Here is an 18,164-nt window from a genome sequence, read left to right as displayed (position 1 = left end):
AAACCAGCTAGGGGTTAAGGATTTTTTTATTTCACTCTTTCCTCACCAGATTATAAACTCTTGAAGGCAGGAAATGTGTCCATCTCATTCATAGCTATATCTCTAGGATCTAGAATATACCTGGCACAAAGTTGGCTCCTAAAAACGCATGTTGACTGATGGATAGCCTGTTGGGTTAGAAGTTGTAACCTGTGTCATGGAATCTAAATTCCCAGCATGGCATTGGAAGGCCATTCAGGATGTGGACTCAGCTGACCTTGAGTTTTCCTTCCTTCTGCTTTCTAGCTTACACCACACCTTAGCCTCTCCGAATATGCCACATCATTTACCTCCCTGAATAGGCAAGCTCCTCCATACCTGCGGAACCTTGCAACATCTGCTTCCTTAGCATTTGCCCGCCCAGCTTACTGCTAACACAGGAATTACCTCCTGTGAAAGTTTTCCCCAATGACTATGCACACGCTCTAGTCACACACATAGGCTTGAATTGGGGCCTCATGCATGTCATTTAATAGCCTTGGCTGCAGAGCTGCTTCACCGGAGCAGTTATCATATTAGTCACTGAATCACTTTCCTGTCTTTCAGTAGACTGAGCTCCTTGAAGGTAGCTACTGAAAGATTTTATTTATCTTGATTTCTCTGGTACTTTACATGGTGCTTAATCGGTGTTTGAACTTAGCAGGAGTCATTGCATCAGCTAATTGAAATCAGTGGACTTTGATAATATAGGGTAGTAACTAATCTGATTAATTTTTTAAAGAAATTGTTTTTAACCCTCACCTGAGCATGTGTTTATTGATTTTAGAGAGAGAGGAAGGGAGAGAGAGAAACATTGATGTGAAAAAGAAACATCTATCAGTTGCCTCCTGTATGCGTCCTGACTAGGGATTGAACCCACAACCTTTTTAGTGTATAGGACAATGCTCCAACCAACTGAGCCACCAGGCCAGAGCCTGAGTAATTTTAAAGCAGAAATTAGTTCCTTAGATTTCCAACTTCCTTTTCCTAACTGACTTCTCCCAGTTTAACTTAATGAGCCTGCTTTGAGAGGAGAGAGCGCAGGTCCTAAGTTGGTGACATGCAGACTCTCACATATGATCACAGCACATCCTTTTGAAAATGGACTGTGCAGATTTCTACACCTCTGTGGAAGATTAATTATAGATTACAAAGTGAAGGAAGCTGCAGTTAAAATGAAGGCAACCTCTTCTTTTTTCTTGTTGTCTGGGTGGAGGGAGAACAGTCAGACTGAGTGATGTGACTGAAGGCAGACATTGTGGTCGGGATCACGAGTTGTGATGAGTAGACGCTAGCTCAAGCCATGGGCCCTCACATGTGGACCCTTGGAAACTCATCCAGGAAAGGGAGCTCTTCCGATTGGGTGTGTCTCTATGCTCAAGAGTGAGTAAGTGGGGGGTTCTTTGCCTGCACACATCGTGTGATCTCTGCTGCAGAGCTTGGACCCCAAGAGGGCTGAGTGGAATGGGCCAATCTGCCCAAGATACCCATTTAAATTAACAGACAAGGCCCATTGGGGGCCTGTGAGGCATCAGCAGAGAAGTCAGTATTCCCAGCCAGGGTATCCTTGCTAGGAATTGTAGTTGGCCACTTTTTCAGGCATTTTTCACTTACCCAGTCAGTGGGAGAAACTAATGATTTGTCCAAGGTCTGATCTTTAACGGACAACATGTAGGTCCAGCAATTACACAGTCCAGTGGCTTTGACTCTGAAGTTTGCTTTATCTGTCCAGTTCAATAGGCTAGTTCATTCACGTACCAAATATTCATGGAGCTCCTCCTGCGACCCACAGTCATTCTAAGCTCTGGGTGTGTCCTGGTGGACAAGTCGACCATGTGCCCCTCTGTAGAGCTTCTTATTTGGAGAGGGAGATGCAGACAGACAGTCTCTCTCAAACATTATATATCACCATTTCCGAGTGCTTGGTGCCACGAAGAATGTGGAAATAATGGTCAGAGGTGGGGAAAGGACTCTGGTTACCATTTGGGGGAAGGCCTGAGGAGTTGACATCTGAGGAGTGACCTGAATGATGAGCAGGAACAGTCACTTACAGACCTTGGGAAGAGCAGCCGGAAGAGGAAACAGCTTGTTTCAGGACCAGCGGGGTCACTGTGCTCAGGGGCAGAGCCATGGAAGGGGTGGAGGGCAGTCCAGTCCCGTCCCTGGTGAGGAGTTGGGGTTTTGGTCTGAGTGCCTGGCCAGGCTGGGAGGGCTTTAAACAAGGAATGATGGCACTGGCTCTGCTCACCCTGAACACAATGCAGCAGTACGTAGACTGGAACTGGCTTAATTGGGGGATTCTGAACCTCGAACCTCACAGAAAATGATGATTCTCCAAATTTCTGCTGTTTCATGTTTCTATTTTCTTAAAAAGTTACTTCTTCCTGTGTTAAAAAAAAAAAAAAAAGTTAAAAGTGAAATCTTTCTGATTTGCAGGTGGGGGAAGAAGCTGATCATCATGGCCTCCCAGGACATGCGGTACAGGGCCTTGATAGGCTTGGAGGGTGACCCTGACCTGAAGCTCCCCGACTTCTCCTACTGCATTTTGGAGCGATTAGGCCGGTCCCGGTGGCAGGGGGAGCTCCAGCGAGACCTTCACAGCGCTGCGTTCAAGTAAGGCAGGGATTTTCAACTGGTGCACTGCAAGAAGTTTTAAAACATGCAATACCTGACTATTGAGTTAGGGGCGCTGACCTCTTTTCCCTTAGATTGTCAAATTAAAACAAGGACAACAGCCAACACAATAGTCATCCTGTGGGGATGAATCAAAATTGTACCTTTTCTGGGTTTTTGGTTTTTTGGGTTTTTGTCAGTGGCAAAAAATAGTGTGCTGCAGAATTTTAGTCATTTGTGTGCCATGAGATGAAAAGGGCTAAAAATCACTGAAGGAAGGGGATGATTTGCTCTCTGCTTTAGACAATAGGGCTCACTGGCCATTATGCCCTGTGTCTAAATGGGAGCCTGCTGGCTTGTCTTCCCTTTTCCTCTTATCCTGTCATCTCGGCAGTCCCCGTCTATGGTGATTGGCAGCACAATGCTTTCTGTTTTAAGAGACCCTGGGGTGACCATATAACCATGGTCCAAACCAGACATTGAGAATGGGAGGTGGAGCTTTCCAGAAGGGGTACTAAGGAAATGGGCATAAGTTAGGAACACCTGGCAAACAGGATGTGTGCTCACCCTAGTTATTGGCCATTACAGGATGAGAGGTCCATGTTTGGTTCTCTTCTCCTGTTTGATCATGTCCTTATTGTCTCCCACCCCAGTCATGCCTTCCCTCTTTATTTGCCCTGGCCTCTGCCTCCATCTCCCCATCTACCTCCCCTGGAGGTCTGGTCCTGCTGCTAGGCTGAGGTTCTCCAAAGCCATTGTTCTCTCAGACTGGCTGGATAGGAGGTGTGTCTCTGGCACTTATGTCCAGGTGAGAGGCTCTCTACATTGGTGACTGAAAGCAGCCAACAAAATGACACTCATCTTCTCCCCCAGGGTTGATGCTGGGAAACTTCATTATCATAGGAAAATTCTGAACAAGAATGGGCTCATTACAATGCAGTCACATGTGATCCGATTACCCAGCGGAGCCCAGCAGCACTCAATCCTCCTCCTCCTGAACCGGTTTCATGTGGACAGGTAAGTGTTGTGAGACCAAAACACTATACATCTATATTGCAGCCAGGTATTTTATGTCTTTAAAAGTCAGAGGCCACATCAGAACACTGCTTTTTTAAAAGATGTTTAGCTGAAACCGCTTTGGCTCAGTGGATAGAGCATCAGCCTGCGGACTGAAGGGTCCCAGGTTTCGATTCCGGTCAAGGGCATGTACCTTGGTTGCGGGCACATCCCCAGTAGGGGCTGTGCAAGAGGCAGCTGATCGATGACTCTCTCACCGATGTTTCTAACTATCTTTCTCCCTTCCTCTCTAAAAAATCAAGAAAATATATTTTTTAAATAAATAAATAAATAAATAAAAAGATATTTACTGTGTATTTCTGATTATGAAAAATAAGTCATGCTTATTTAGAAAACCTGGAAATTATACAGAAAAGAAGGTTAAAAATGCCTGTAACCCCCACAGCTTAGCAATAGGAACGGTTAATATTTTGGTAAAGTTTTGTGGGAATGTAAAATTAAAAGTAAATAAGTCAGATTTGATGTTATGGTGACAGAGTTGAAGTTGAATTGTATCAATTTAAAATTGTCATGTTTTTGCAGCATGCAGCCATCTTAACCTGTAGATGAGATGGTGAGGTTCTCCTATGTTGCCATTTAGCTGTGTGTCATAGTCAGGCAATATATCAAGCTGATAAAATAGTCCCTTCTGAGAGCCAGGGGGTCTGGGAGTGGGGCTCTGACTTTAATCCTCCCTGTTGGGGTATAAATGGGGGAAAGAAATGTTTCGCCACCTGCAGAGCGGTCTCAGCCTGCACTTTACCACCCCACGCCGTCCTTTGGGAGGGGCAGAGACCAGGGTGGGAAGGGTTAAGCTGGTGCAGGGCCTGCAGTAAGTTCCCTTGGGAGAGTCAGAGTGGGCCCTGTGCCTGGCCACCAGTCCTCCATGCTGGGGAGGGCAGTGTCAAGGAGAGTTGGGGGGCAGAGAGAAGACCCTTTCCTGGGCCACAGGGACTGACTGATTTTCTTATCCCCAAATGACAGAGGCCTTGCCCCCTACCCAGGGGCCAGGCGCACCCTCCAAAGGGAGGTAGGATAAACACTCCAGGTTAAGTACAAGCTTTAAAGTTTGTAGTACCCACCACATAGCATAGGGATGGGCCCAAAGGAAGTGCTCGATATGCATGTGTAGACTCAGGATTTCCAGGAGTGGGAATGTCACTCTGAGCTTCTCTTCAAATCCATGTCTGAGAAATAATACATTAGAGCCTGAGCCTGTTTGGCTCAGTGGATAGACCGTCAGACAGAGACCCCCAGCCAGGACTCTAGGTGGGGCACATGGAGGAGACAACCAATCGATGTGTTTCTCTCACATCGATATTTCTTTCTGTCTTTCCCCCTCTCATCCACTCTCTAAAAATCAGTGGGAAAATATCATCTGGTAAGGATTAAAAAAGAATACATTAGAGAGAATTATACTTTGATAATTCGCATTTTAATTATTTAGTCATAACATCCATTGGTTATATATTTTATCACTGGACTCAGAACTGGCGTGTAACCTGTGATCCACAAAGAACATAGGGTGACAGCTGTAGGTAAAAGAGAGAACAATGGACTAAGTCAAATCCTTATTGAAATCTTTGCCCCTGGCCTGGCTGGCATGACTTGGTTGTTGAGTATCCACCTATGAACAGGAGGTCAAGGTTCAATTCCTGGTGGGCTGCTGGCTCAATCCCCAGGGTGGGATATGCAGGAGGCAGCTGATCAAGAATTCTCTCTCATCGTTGATATTTCTCTCTCTCCCTTCCTCTCTGAAATCAATAAAAATATACTTTAAACAATAAGTAAATCTTTGCCTCTGACTTAGGCAGTCACCTGGCCTTTCTGGACCTCTGTTTGCGCTTCTGAATGAGGGCCATGACATGGTGCTTGGTACTAGTCCCTGTGCAGTAATTCTGTGTCTTTGTTTATTCTCTCTTTCCTTGAGGGGCAGTAAAAATGGAGAAGTGGCTGTGGTCTCCAGATCCCATATGGAAGCCCTCCCTGCCCTTAGCCTGTAGGCATTAAAGCCCAGCTCTCCTTCCCATGCTGCTGGCCACAAGGCTCCTTTCTGCCCGCTCCCCCCCCCCACCCCCCCACCCCCTCCAGCTCTCCAGGCACACCGTGGAGCTACTCTCTTGAATAGTAGCTTCCTTTGGTGGCCTCTAGCTTGGAAGCATTTTCTGTGACATCTACTTCACAGTAAACATGCAACCAAAGGAAGGATCTGTCACTCCAGGGAAGTCAGGAGTGGAAACTGGGCTTCAGAATCCGTGTGGTATTGTGATCTAGTGAGGAGAGCACTGGATTGGAGGGAGGCGGCCTAGGTTCACACTCTGTAGAATAACCTGTCCTTCCTCACCAAGTGATTGACAGGAAAATATCAATCTAGACTTTAAGGTATTGTCAAAATGTAATGCATTTTAAAGAATCATTTCAGTAGTTTTAGTGAAGAGTCTGCCACTAGTTAGGCGACCTGGGCCATGGACCAAACCGCTCGGAGCCCAGCCTTGAAACCTGGCTTTGAAACGAGGCGGTCTTTAGCAGTAGGTTTGAAAAGTCGAACTGTTTTGTTCTCACAGGAGGAGCAAATACAACATTCTCATGGAGAAGCTGTCAGTGATGCTGAGCATGCGGACCAACCAGATCGAGACTCTCGGAAAGCTGCGGGAGGAGCTGGTGAGCTGCCGGACTCCGGGTGCTGGGCTGGGCTTCCCTTTAAGTGGAGATCGCATGGACTGCAATTGAAAGCCTTGCTATGGACTTGAATCCCTAACCACGAAATAAGTGGGGCTTTCCTTTGTTTTATAAAACAGAAAATTGCTCAGTCCCTAGCTTGCATTCTTCTTGCTTCTGATTGACTTCCATTTCCCCTGGGGGTTTTGCCCTGAGGCCCGCTGTAAAAGTGCAGCTGGAGTGGTAAGCCTGGGCCTGTAGATTTACTTGCATAATTAAGCTTGTAATTTTGTCCCCAGTGGTTTTATAGTGCCATAGCAGTGACTTTACCGAGAAGAGGGGAGATGACATGGGGAGAAATGCAGTCACTGGCCTGCTTCATCCCTGGGCCCTAGAACAGAGGCAGTGATGAAGGGAGAACTAGAGGCAGAACCCATGGAGGAGGTGCTGCTTCCAGTCGAATTTGAACAGTTAAGGAAAAGCCAAATTAGAAATGGAGAAAAGCAGAATTGCCCTGGAGGCTAATAGAACTTGAAACTTGAAATTTAAAGTCAGGATCTTTGAATAACAGGAATCGGTCCCAAAGGAGCATGGCAGAGTCTGGTCTCAGGTCAGCACTATGGACTATCTAAGCAGCAAGATTTAACTGTTACAGGACATTCTTTCATTTAGTCCTTCAACAAGAACTTCAGTGTTAACTTTGAGTCAGAACCATGTTGCACGCTGAGATGACAGCAATGAATGAGGACGACAGTCTCACACTGTCGTGGAGCAGTCTGGCTGGAGGGGGTAGCGGTGAGCACTCACTGAGGCTAGCTGCTACCCAGAAAGATACGTCTGAGCCGGTGGAAAACGTGAGGGAGCTTTCTGCAGAACGGGGAGAGCTGTAGAGCAAGTCCAGAGCTGGGCTTTGAATGTGAGTGCTCCCAAAGCAGACGGGAGAAATGGTGTTTCAGGCGAGGGAGAATGGCTCGAGCCAAGTGTGGAGCTGTGGCGGCTGTGGGACTTTCAGAGGTCAGCTGAGAGGGAGAGTGGGGGCCACACTGAAAGGCCTTGAGTGCCAGGCGGGGAGTTGGGGCTTTAGCCTGAAGTTCAGGAAATGTGAAGAGTGTTGAGGACATGAACTGGTGAACTGAAGAGAAATGGGAAGTGGGCAGCGAGGTCAGTGCTCTTGCCGCAGGCCCGGTGGGCAATTGGCTGGAAATGTTTGGGAGCCATTTTTGGAGGTGACAATAGCAGGGCTTGGTGAGTGACCAAAGCCAGGATGTAGAGCTGAATGAAGGTATACATGAGCACTGCTCAGAGAGGTAGACTGGAACTCGAGGGCCAGCTCATGAGACAGGACTGTGCCTTCACAGCTGACCCCCGCAATGAGGAGAATGCCTGGTCCACAGTAAAGGCTAGGTAAATGGGTGTGAAGGGATGTACGAAAAAAAAGTAGGTACAGAAAGAGATTAGATTTGGATCAGGATAAGATAGACAACAAATTTGACTTTAGGGTTTGTTGAGTCTAAGGATCCTCTGGAACATTCATTTGGTAGCTGGAAGTAGAGATCAGAGTGACCTTGGCAGGATGTAGTGAACACTTCGCCTGTAGATGGGGTTGATGACATGAATATAGGTGCTAACTTTAGGGGAAGATGGTGGAGGAGGCTCCTCTCCTTTCTCTTTTTGCTGGGCAGACTGTAAGTCCTGGATGGCAGCCCCCAGAAGGCAGGACTACATCATCCTCCCTGCTGAGTGTGGGCCAGGGCTCAGGACCAGATGTTGAGGGCTGGGGTTTGATGGATGAGTTTCCAAAGGGTCTTTCCACGATGCTGGGGGCACAGCCAGATTAATGATAGATGCCATTTCCAAGCAAGTGGGTTTGAAGGAGCCATATGTGTGTCATCTGTATTTCTTTGATGGCCATATGTTCTGCCACCCAACAGCTAGAGTGCTGGTAGTCTGGGAGCTGATTTCACATTTATGCAGCAGCTTCACACAGACATTCGCACCCTCTCTTTCTCCCAGGGAGTAAGAAGAAACCTGTCTGATCCAACTAACAACTAAGTCCTGAGTGCCTCCTGCTGTCCAGTCCCTGTCTTACAACGCTGGTCACTTGCCTCACTCTCCCAGGGTTGCAAAGTCAATTGGCAGCAGCGGCCGGGGAGGGCGTGTAAATGTGTCAGACAGGTTAGGCGTAGAAGTGGAGGAGTATGGATTGATACTAGTATGGATTCAAGAAGTATTTCATTTTCTTCTTAACTGTCATAAAAGAAAAGCAGCACAAAAATGGTGATAAATGGAAACTGACCTTCAGCCTCACTGTGCAAGGGCCGAGGGGGAGCGTGCAGGCGCTGGTACCATGGAGACCGGGCCTGTCTGGAGGGAGCAGCTGTCCCCGGCTTCCGCTGGCTGCTGCCGTGAACAGTCCTAGGATTTATTGCCAGATCTTGTTTTTCAAGAGAAGCCAGAATGTGGATTTTTATATGAAATCTTTCACTTTTCAATGTTGGCATGTGAATTACTTTTATGGGAAAAGACATGGCCAGTACAGAGGCTGGTAACCGCTGCAGTTCAGATGCATGTACAGTCACTGAGGTTTATCACCTTGCAGCAATGTGACTAAGGAGCAAATGGGAAACTACACAGATAGACTACAATTTAAAGAATGGTTTTAATATTTTTTTCTGTTTGTTCCACTGCCTGTGGGAGGTGTGTATATGCATTCATAATTAATATATTTATTTGATTAAAGTCAAAATAGTATGAAAAGGTATATAATGAAGTCTCCATTCTCTACCTCCCTCTGCCTCATTCTCAGCCCTGTATATCCTCCAGGATCTCTAAGAAAATCCCTTTCCCCCTCTTGTAATCAAAAGGTAGAACTGTTAGTATATTGCTCTGGACCATATTGTGCCCTTGACAATGTAGCTTAGCAGTCTTTCCTCATTAATTCTGTCAGTATGTTCTCATTCAAGATGACCAATTAACTCAGGTCTCCAACTTGTGCTCATTTACATGATTCTTTATATTTATATTTTTATTTGTTTAATATGTTTTTATTGATTTTAGACAGAGAGTGGAAGGAAGAGGGATAGAGAGAGAAAAACATCAACAGAAACATCATCGATTGGCTGCCTCCTGCACACCCTGCCACTGGGGACCGAGCCCGCAACCCAGGCCGTGAACTCCTGATTTTTAGGTCAATGCTCAACCACTGAGCCACACCGGCTGGGCTACATGCTTCTTTAATAGTTTTCAACACCTTGCTTGTACCTAACAGTAGCTTTAAATTTTGTTTTGACAGGGGCTGTGCGAAAGGACATTTAAGCGTCTGTACCAATACATGCTGAGTGCTGGTCTGGCAAAGGTGGTGTCTCTTCCCTTACACGAGATTCACCCTGAATGTGGCCCTTTTAAGACAAAGAAAGGTAAAGGCGGTCTCGGCTCTCTTCTCTGGGCTTCACGAACGGCTTTCACTCCTCCCTTCTAAGCTCAGCCCGTCTCTCTCCTCACGTCTGCCTGCTATGGGGTGATCTCACATAGTTTTCAGCTCTATCCCTCTGTGCCTGGTTAGGATCTTCTACATAAAATGTGCTCAGGAAATGTTTGCTGAAGGAAAGTTTCTTACTTCTGGGAAACATCTCTCTGTGGCTGTCCCTCTCGCATCTCAGATTCACGGTGGACAAAGAACCGGTCCATCTTGTCCATGTACACTAAGTGCACTGTGCTGCGTGGTCCCGTTATCTAAGCAGTGCCACCTTTTCACATGTAAGACCATTAAATTGAGAGATGCTGAGTAACTTACATAAGGTTGAGCAATCTGTAAGCAGGAGAGGTAAGACAAACCTTTTTAAAAAGTTAAGCTAAGGACAATGCCTATAAAACTTTAAAACCTTTCTTCATCCTTTATTTTTCCCTATTTCTGATTTTTATCCGGTGCCATTCACCTCTCATTAACCAAAGTCATGGGAAAAGCTGAGCTTTCAGTAAAAGATGGTAGATTCTTCCCAAATTCCACTCTAAGGATGATACGGGATATAAAAGGCATAAACCCACAAGTGCAGAGAGAAGAGGACAGGATATGACAGAGAGAGGGTTGTCAGCAACATTCTGGTGCTCAAGGGCAGATGGATAAATAGTAACTGACTGAGCGGACTGGGAGAGCTAAATGCTTGCGAACGGCAGTAGCCGGGAACTGACACCTCAAAACCTGAAATCAATGAAAACTTGGAGATCTCGGTGCCTTTGAGAGCACAGGAGTGGATGGAGCAGGGCACAGGAGAATTGGTCCGTAGTCCGTGAAGACCCGTATGTGCCCTGCACCACTGCCCCCGGTGCACAGCCGGGGAGGAACCCTTTCCCTCAGGGACACCGTCTGGCTTCTCCTCAGAGAAGATGCACCAGGAGGATTCCAGCCTCAGACGTGGGGGACAGTGTGCTGGGCTGAGAGCAAGGGTTAGGCGACGGGGACATCTCTGTACACTAAGTGGCCAGTTTTCTGTGGAAACTGACCTGTCCAAGAGAAAAGTCATCTAGATAATGAAATTTGGAGGTTTCCCATCAAAATAGCTGGCCCTTGCCTGCTCCCCGTTCACGGAAGCCCCTCGGTGACAGCCTCTCCTCCTCCCCGCCCTCCAAACACGGAAAACCAGGGTTTGGGGCAGCATTTTAATGCTTTGCCCAACATTTGAGGAAAGCTCTAGTGTGAATGTAAGAGAGACAGACAAACTTAGGAAATAGAAACAAAGTGAGGAGCAGAAGAAACTTTTAAAAAAAAGAATTTTCAGAGAGAAGAGGGGAGATTGCATCCATGAAACCATACCAAGAGGTTCTAGAGAAGGGACCTACAGAAAATAAGAGCTCTTGGAAATAACAGAAACCTGACTATTGCAATAAAAGTCTTAGTGGAAGGAAAGATAACAAGATTAGATTGAAAACATTATTCCAGAGAGAACAAAATCAAATGGGAACTAAGGAGAGCTGAGTCAAATAAGAGGCTGAGTCAAAAAGGTTTAATTAATAAACATCCACACTACAGGGGCTCCAGAGAGGGCGGGAGTGTGTGCAGGGGACTAGAGCAGAGGAGAGGATGAGAAATGACACTAGAAATTCTTCCAGATCTAAAGGACAAAGGTTCTAGGTCACAAGCCCTACCCGGTACCTCGCATAATGAGTGGAAAGAGCCCTGCACCAAGACCCAGTCCCTGAGCTTCGGAAACTGGGATCCCACTGCCCAATAGTAACTGACGCTGGAAGGCCTTGGGGCACGGCCCTCAATATTCTGAAGGAAACAAACGTTCAATCGGCAATTTATTGTTCAGCTGTGCCATTAACCAGGTGTGTGAATAAGGACATTTTCATGATGCAGATCTGAAACACTGCATCTCCCATCTCCCATGTTCTCAGGAAGCTTCAGGAGGATGTACATCAAATGATGGGCTAAGCCAGTGGTTGGCAAAACTCGGCTTGAGAGCCAAATGCGGCTCTTTGGCCCCTTGAGTGTGGCTCTTCCACAAAATACCACATGTGGGTTCTCACGTACAGTGCAAATGCAATTGAAACTCTGTGGCCCATGCGCAGAAGTCGGTTTTCTGCCTGAGCGAGTCTATTTTGAAGAAGTGGCGTTAGAACACTCAAGCCACCGTTTGCCAACCACTGGGCTAAGCCAAGAGGCAAGAAAACGTGGGTCCAGGAGATGACGAAGGGAAATCACCAAGACAGGCTCTGAGAGCAGCCTGTCCAGATGGTCCCAGGAGGGATGGCAGTCGTGCCAAGTCCTTGCCTCATGCATGTGAATGTGTCTTGTGGAAGTTGTACTTTGTCAGAGTCTGAGCATGAATTTAATGGTAGGTACATAGAAAACCAAGTGAATGTGGAACAGGAGTTATTAACCCCAAGGAAAACCAAAAGATGTATAAGAACAAAAAGCAGGGCAAAAAAGACTCCGAGAACTGAAAGGGGTGCTGGCATTTGACTTGGAGGTATGGTTATCTGAATGCTTAAAGCAGTTCATCGTTTTTACTTCCTGGCCTTTTGCTAGAATGGCATTAAAAATAAACACGAGAAATTTTATTTTTAATGTAAATAGAAGCTCAGAAGGAAATACTGTTAAAGAACTGCTCTTGCTGTGCAGGCAGCCATGGAGCAAAGCAAAGTTTCTTCCAGGTTGAAGTTCCCTGGGCTAGAATTCTGTTCTGTCCTTTCCTATTGGGGCAGTGGCCTCTACACCTCGGTTTTCTCCTCAGGATGATCTAAGAAGAAATAATTAGATAATTATTAAATAATAACTTATCTAATGGGGATAATAATATAGCTTTCAGGAGGCAGTGTACACAGAGCAAGGCCCACTACTGGTGGCCCTTGGACCATGTCCAGCAATGTATTTTGTTGGGCTCACAGTGTTTGTTTTAATTGAATTAGTTTCTGTCATTTAAAAATCAGAAACTTCACCTAAAAATCAGCCCTTCAACTTCTCTGCAAAACTAAAGCTAGGCAACACTGAACCACATTCCTTAAAAGCCCCTGGCAAGGCAGAGCGGCGTGCCCCCTTTCCCTGGGGCCCACCCCTCCCACTTAGCACAGGCACCCTGCTTTCCGCTACAGAACCCACAATTTCTTCACTCTGGTATGTCACCCGCCTGACCTTGAAGGTATGTCCACGCTCAGGGCCTGTCGCACAGTGAGGGTCCTTGTTACCTTGAGGTCTAGTGCTGGGAAGATGAGCCCTCCGAGCAGGCCGGTCAGCATGGCTCAGCACGGCCTGAGTACTAAGGAGGGTGGTGGCTTCAGTTCTTTACTCGGGATTAAGAGGACAGGCACCCAAGACAGCGACATTCAGAATTTTCAGATTGTCACACATGCACAGTGAGTCCATTCGGACTATTCAGGAGGCTCATCTCATTCCCGTGGGGATTCTGTCACCCCCTCTGCTGCTTGGGCTCACCATCAGTGTCCCATCGCCCTAGGAGGCGAGCTCTCTGAGGGTGGTGGCCACACCTCCCATACTTTCTGTCCTTAATGCCTGTGGGTGTCTGCTGGGACCGGAGGAGGTGCTAAGTAATGTTTAGCTAATTAAGTTAAGTAGGTGCCACATCAGTTACTTTGCTGCGACAAGGGATGAATGCAGTGTTAGTTTTCCTTTGCCTTTCCAGTTGGCAAAATTAACATAAAACCTTCCCTCTAAGGCATTATGGAGTAGGTAAGACTTAAATAATAAAGAAAGATGATGTATTACTTCATGTAAATTCACAGGTGTGCCTAGATATATATGAGTTGTTTCCAAATGCCTGTGAACAAAGAGCTTGAATTTAGGCATATTTCAAATGCATTACAGAAAGCTACAGTGATCTGTTTTGCAAAAAACAAAAAACCTCAGTAATGAAAACAGTCAACCTGAACTGATCTGTTTTGTAAATTTGGATTCTTTTCTTCAAGTGTTTACCAGTTATTCTGTGTTTATTAAATTGTGCTGAGAAAAGGAGGGAAGAGAAATAGAAGTTAACTTGGCAATCCCTCAGAAAAGGGTCCCGGTTGGCAGCAGGGGATGGAAGTGGAGCTGCCTGGGGCTGGTGCCTGAGGCAGACCTCGGAGCAGGTTTTCCAGGTTCCGGGACTGGCAGTGAGCTTTGCAGAGGGTGAGGGTGGGTCTGCTTATGATGTGGACTTTTCCCACAGCTCTTACCCTTAAAAGAATAAAAATCAAGTTCAAGATTTTCAGAAAACAAGATGAATATAAAAAATTGTTGTATTTCTATGCACTGGTAAATGAACAACCCAGAATGAGATTAAGAAAACAACAGCATTGCCGAAACTGGTTTGGCTCAGTGGATAGAGCGTCGGCCTGCGGACTGAAAGGTCCCAGGTTCTATTCCGGTCAGGGGCATGTGCCTTGGTTGCGGGCACACCCCCAGAGATGGGTGTGCAAGAGGCAGTTAATTGATGATTCTCTCTATCAGTGTTTCTGACTCTATCCCTCTCCCTTCCTCTCTGTGAAAAATCAATAAAATATATATTTTTTTAAAAAGAAGGAAGACAACAGCATTACAAAGAATAAAATACTTAAGAAGAAATTTAACAAAAGAAGTACAAAAAGGAAAGTTATTAAACATTATTGATGGAAATTTAAGATCTAAGGAAGTGGAAACATTCCACATTCATGAATTAGAAAACAACATTGAGGTGGCAGTACTCCCCAAACTGGTCTAAAGATTTTCAAAGTAAATGTCCAAACCTGTAAGAATTTTTATGCGTTTATTTGAGCCAAACTGACAACAGTTGCTGAGAAGCAAAATCTCAAGGTGTCAATGAAAGAAACACTCAGACCTGTAGAGAATTTTTGCCAGTTTATTTGAGTCAAACTGTCAACAATTGCTTGGAAGCAAAATCTCAACAGATTAATATAATGCTCCAGAGAATGTCAGTTTTGCACCTTATTTTATACACTAGAGCACATGTGTCAAACACAAGGCCCGCGGGCCAAATCCAGCCTGCCAGGCCTTGCAATGTGGCCCGCACCGCCCTGTCATCACTGCACTCCGCTGTCAGTTTATGACATTGTCAATTTATAACTGTTCAGTAAACCATTCGGCCCGCGATTTAGGCTGGATTTTAGATTTTGGCCCCTTCTCTGATTGAGTTCGACACCCCTACACTAGAGGCCCGGTGCATGACATTTGTGCATTGGTGGGGAGGGGTTCCCTAAGCCTGGCCTGTGCCCTCTCGCAGTCCGGACCCCTCAGCAGACGTCTCCCAAGGGGTCCTTAACACTGCTGCCACCACCACTGCGCTCACCAGCCCTGAGCCCGGATTCTGGCTGAGTGGTGCTCCACTGTGGGAGCGCACTATCAGGGGGCAGCTCCTGCATTGAGCGTCTGCCTCCTGGTGGCCACTGCGTGTCATATAACAAGCAGCCATTCCACTGTTAGGTTGATTTGCATATTAGGGTTTTATTACATAGGGATTACAATCAAAGAAGGAGGTGTAAGGGGGTTACATGAAATTCACTGGTGATAGATAGGAGACTGGAGAAAGCAAAGTGGGAAATCTCTGGAAGTAAAGAAAATGTAAAAGGAATGAGGAAAAAAATAGTAAAAGGATTAAACACACACTTTTACATAGGTGGGTACAGGATAGTTAACAGTTAATAATTAACATGATAACAATGAGGGAATTTGTGGTCTCTGCCCTGGTGCAGTGGTTGTGCTTTGAGAGGTCCAGAAAAAAGGAAATTTCGTTGATATTTCAAGGCATGTTATCAGGTATTTTAGCAAAAAAAAGACTATAGGCCCAGTTAAGGTAAAGAGTGACTTTTAAAAAATACATATTTTTATTGATTTCAGAGAGGGAGAGAGAGACGAAACATCAATGATAACATAAAATCATTGATTGGCTGCCTCCTGCACGCCCTACTGGGGATCGAGCTCACAACCCAGCATGTGCCCTTGACTGAAATCAAACCTGGGACCCTTCAGTTCACAGGCCGACACTATCGCCTGAGCCAAACCAACTAGGGCAAGATTGACTTTTGTTAGAGAAAAATACTAGCCTAGTCATGACTACCCGCTATGTTTTAGTTTTAATTTCAGACTATCCTATATTGTTACTTCAGGTCTCTGAGTTTGTAAGGCCATCATGCAGGCCTCCCCTGAGCTTGTCAGGTTTAATATGTGGCCCCTTTTTCATCCACAAGATTCAATGCAGTTCCTATAAGAATTCAGCTGACTTCTTTATAAAAATGGACAAGCTAATTCTAAAATTATTGTAGAATTGCAAGGGACCCAGAAAGTTAACACAATTCTGGAAAAGAAGAATCAAGTAGGAGGACCCACACTTCGCAATTTCAAAATGTATACAAAGCAACATTAATCAAGACAGTGTAGCATTGACACAAGGATAGACAGAGATCAATGGAATAGAATTGAGAGTGCAGAAATAAACCCACACCTCTGTAGTCAACTAATTTTCAAGAAGAATGCCAAGACTATTGAATGGAGAAAAGCCAGTCCCAGCCAGCCATTACCATAGGATTCCCTTTATGGGAAAGTGCAGTGTAGGGAATCGAGAAATAGATTAGTAGTACTAAGTACTTTGGGTTAGGGCAGTAGCTAAAGGGTTTGAGGTGATGAAGATGCTCTAAAATTGGTGACAGGTGCACATACTTGTAAACATACAAAGTAACCATTGACTTGTACACTTTAAATGGGTGAGTTACATACTCGAAACCTGTGTGATCTTATTAACCAATGTCACCCCAATAAAATTTTAAATAATAGGTGAATTGTATGGCATATGAATTATACCTTGATAAAGCTATTAAAATTCAAAATAAAACCAAGAAACACATAATAGGGTACAGTAAATTAAATTAGAATGGCAAAGGGAGACATTTAAAATATTATAGTTGAAGTATACAAGCTAAGAAAAGAGGAATGAGCCATATTAAGAAGGATTAAAATGCAACAAAATAAGTATAAATGTTTAAAAGAGCTTTGTAACCAGAAATCTAGAATTTAAAAAAATGAAGGCTAGAAACACAAAAGGATAAACAAAGAATAAAAAAAAATTGGAGGAAAATTTAAAGTCTAGAATATTAATGGTGCAGGGGGAAAAGAGTTAAAAATAGCATGAAATCTTTAATTAAAGTGACAAAGTTGATTAAAGGACACTGGCTAAAAAATGAGTAATTGCTATCATTAATAATTAAGATAAATAATCTATATATATATAAGTGGCTAAGTGCCACTGTCCGACCGACCAGTACATATGACATGCCCTGGCAATTTAAAAATAAACGTTGACTCGCACATGCGTGATACATAGAAAGCTCTCGCTGGCACCAGTCTAAGCAGAGTAGGAATATTCCCACCTGAACCCTTGTTCAGACATGGTCAGTTATTTATGTTGCTTTCTCTCGAGTTCAAAGAGCGTGTGACATTAAAGTTAAAGTTGTAAATACTTCATCACAAGGGAAATTAGTCAAGCACTCTGACGGTGTTTTAACTCTTAATGTGGTATACAGGGAGATATTAGAATAAATTTCATCAATATATCAGTTATTGTTTTCATCGATGTTTTTGTTCTATGTCATGTTTTTGTTGTTTTGATATATCTATGTTGTTATGTTAATGTTTATTAATCAATTTATGTGTTATTTTCACATTTTACTAATTTTCTTTCATCTCTGACACTTATAAAGTGCAAACAGCAATATTAAAATATTTTTTCTAATTCATTTCCTTTCAATGTGCACGAATCTGTGCACCCGGCCACTAGTATAATAATAAGATTTTTAAAAAACTACCACTTTCCCAAATAGGCCTGTCTCTCCCCCCTCTGTGCCTTTGCTGGTGTCTTTCCGTCTGCCTGGGATGCCTGTCTTCTGCCTAGATAGTTCTCTTGTGTCCTTCAATATCCCGCCCAAATGTCAGCCTCTCCCCGCCCCTGCCAGCCCCATCCTGCCTCTTTCTCGTTAGCCAGCCCAGGGCATGCTGGCGGTAAAGCCCCGAGCACTCTGCAGCTTGTTTCTCAGTGGTCACAGGGCCAGCTCACATGCTCAGCACTTCCATACTTACCATGCAGTCCTGACCTCAGGTTAGTCTAAACCTGCTGTTAAAATTATCCCCACTGCATGGATGCGGAACCTGAGGCTCAGAGAAGCTAGCAGCTTACCCAAGATAGAACCGGAACTTAGCCCTGTCCTGCACTCCCGGCCTCTGGCTCAGATGCAACCCTTTGCAGGGGCAGGGACCCTGTCTCATTTATCGCTATATGTTCTGGGCCCAACACAAAGTAAATGCCGTGAAATGAATTAAAGGCCCACACAGTTTCCTCACA

General features: G+C 45.0%; 1 protein-coding gene across 2 annotated transcripts in view; it reads left to right on the top strand.

Annotated features, from left to right (window-relative positions):
* Positions 1-18,164, top strand: part of GTF3C1 (general transcription factor IIIC subunit 1) — an 84,154-nt gene that overhangs the window by 11,145 nt on the left and 54,845 nt on the right. For both annotated transcript variants that reach the window (XM_084882880.1, XM_084882881.1), the window contains 4 exons: positions 2,455-2,631; positions 3,505-3,648; positions 6,252-6,348; positions 9,638-9,761. In XM_084882880.1, coding sequence (XP_084739006.1) covers positions 2,455-2,631; positions 3,505-3,648; positions 6,252-6,348; positions 9,638-9,761 — 542 coding nt within the window. The remainder of the gene's footprint in view (positions 1-2,454; positions 2,632-3,504; positions 3,649-6,251; positions 6,349-9,637; positions 9,762-18,164) is intronic.

The sequence above is a fragment of the Pipistrellus hanaki genome (assembly GCF_964339955.1).
Source record: "Pipistrellus hanaki genome assembly, chromosome: 4".
Taxonomy (NCBI): domain Eukaryota; kingdom Metazoa; phylum Chordata; class Mammalia; order Chiroptera; family Vespertilionidae; genus Pipistrellus; species Pipistrellus hanaki.
This window is presented reverse-complemented; position numbering and strand designations above follow the sequence as displayed.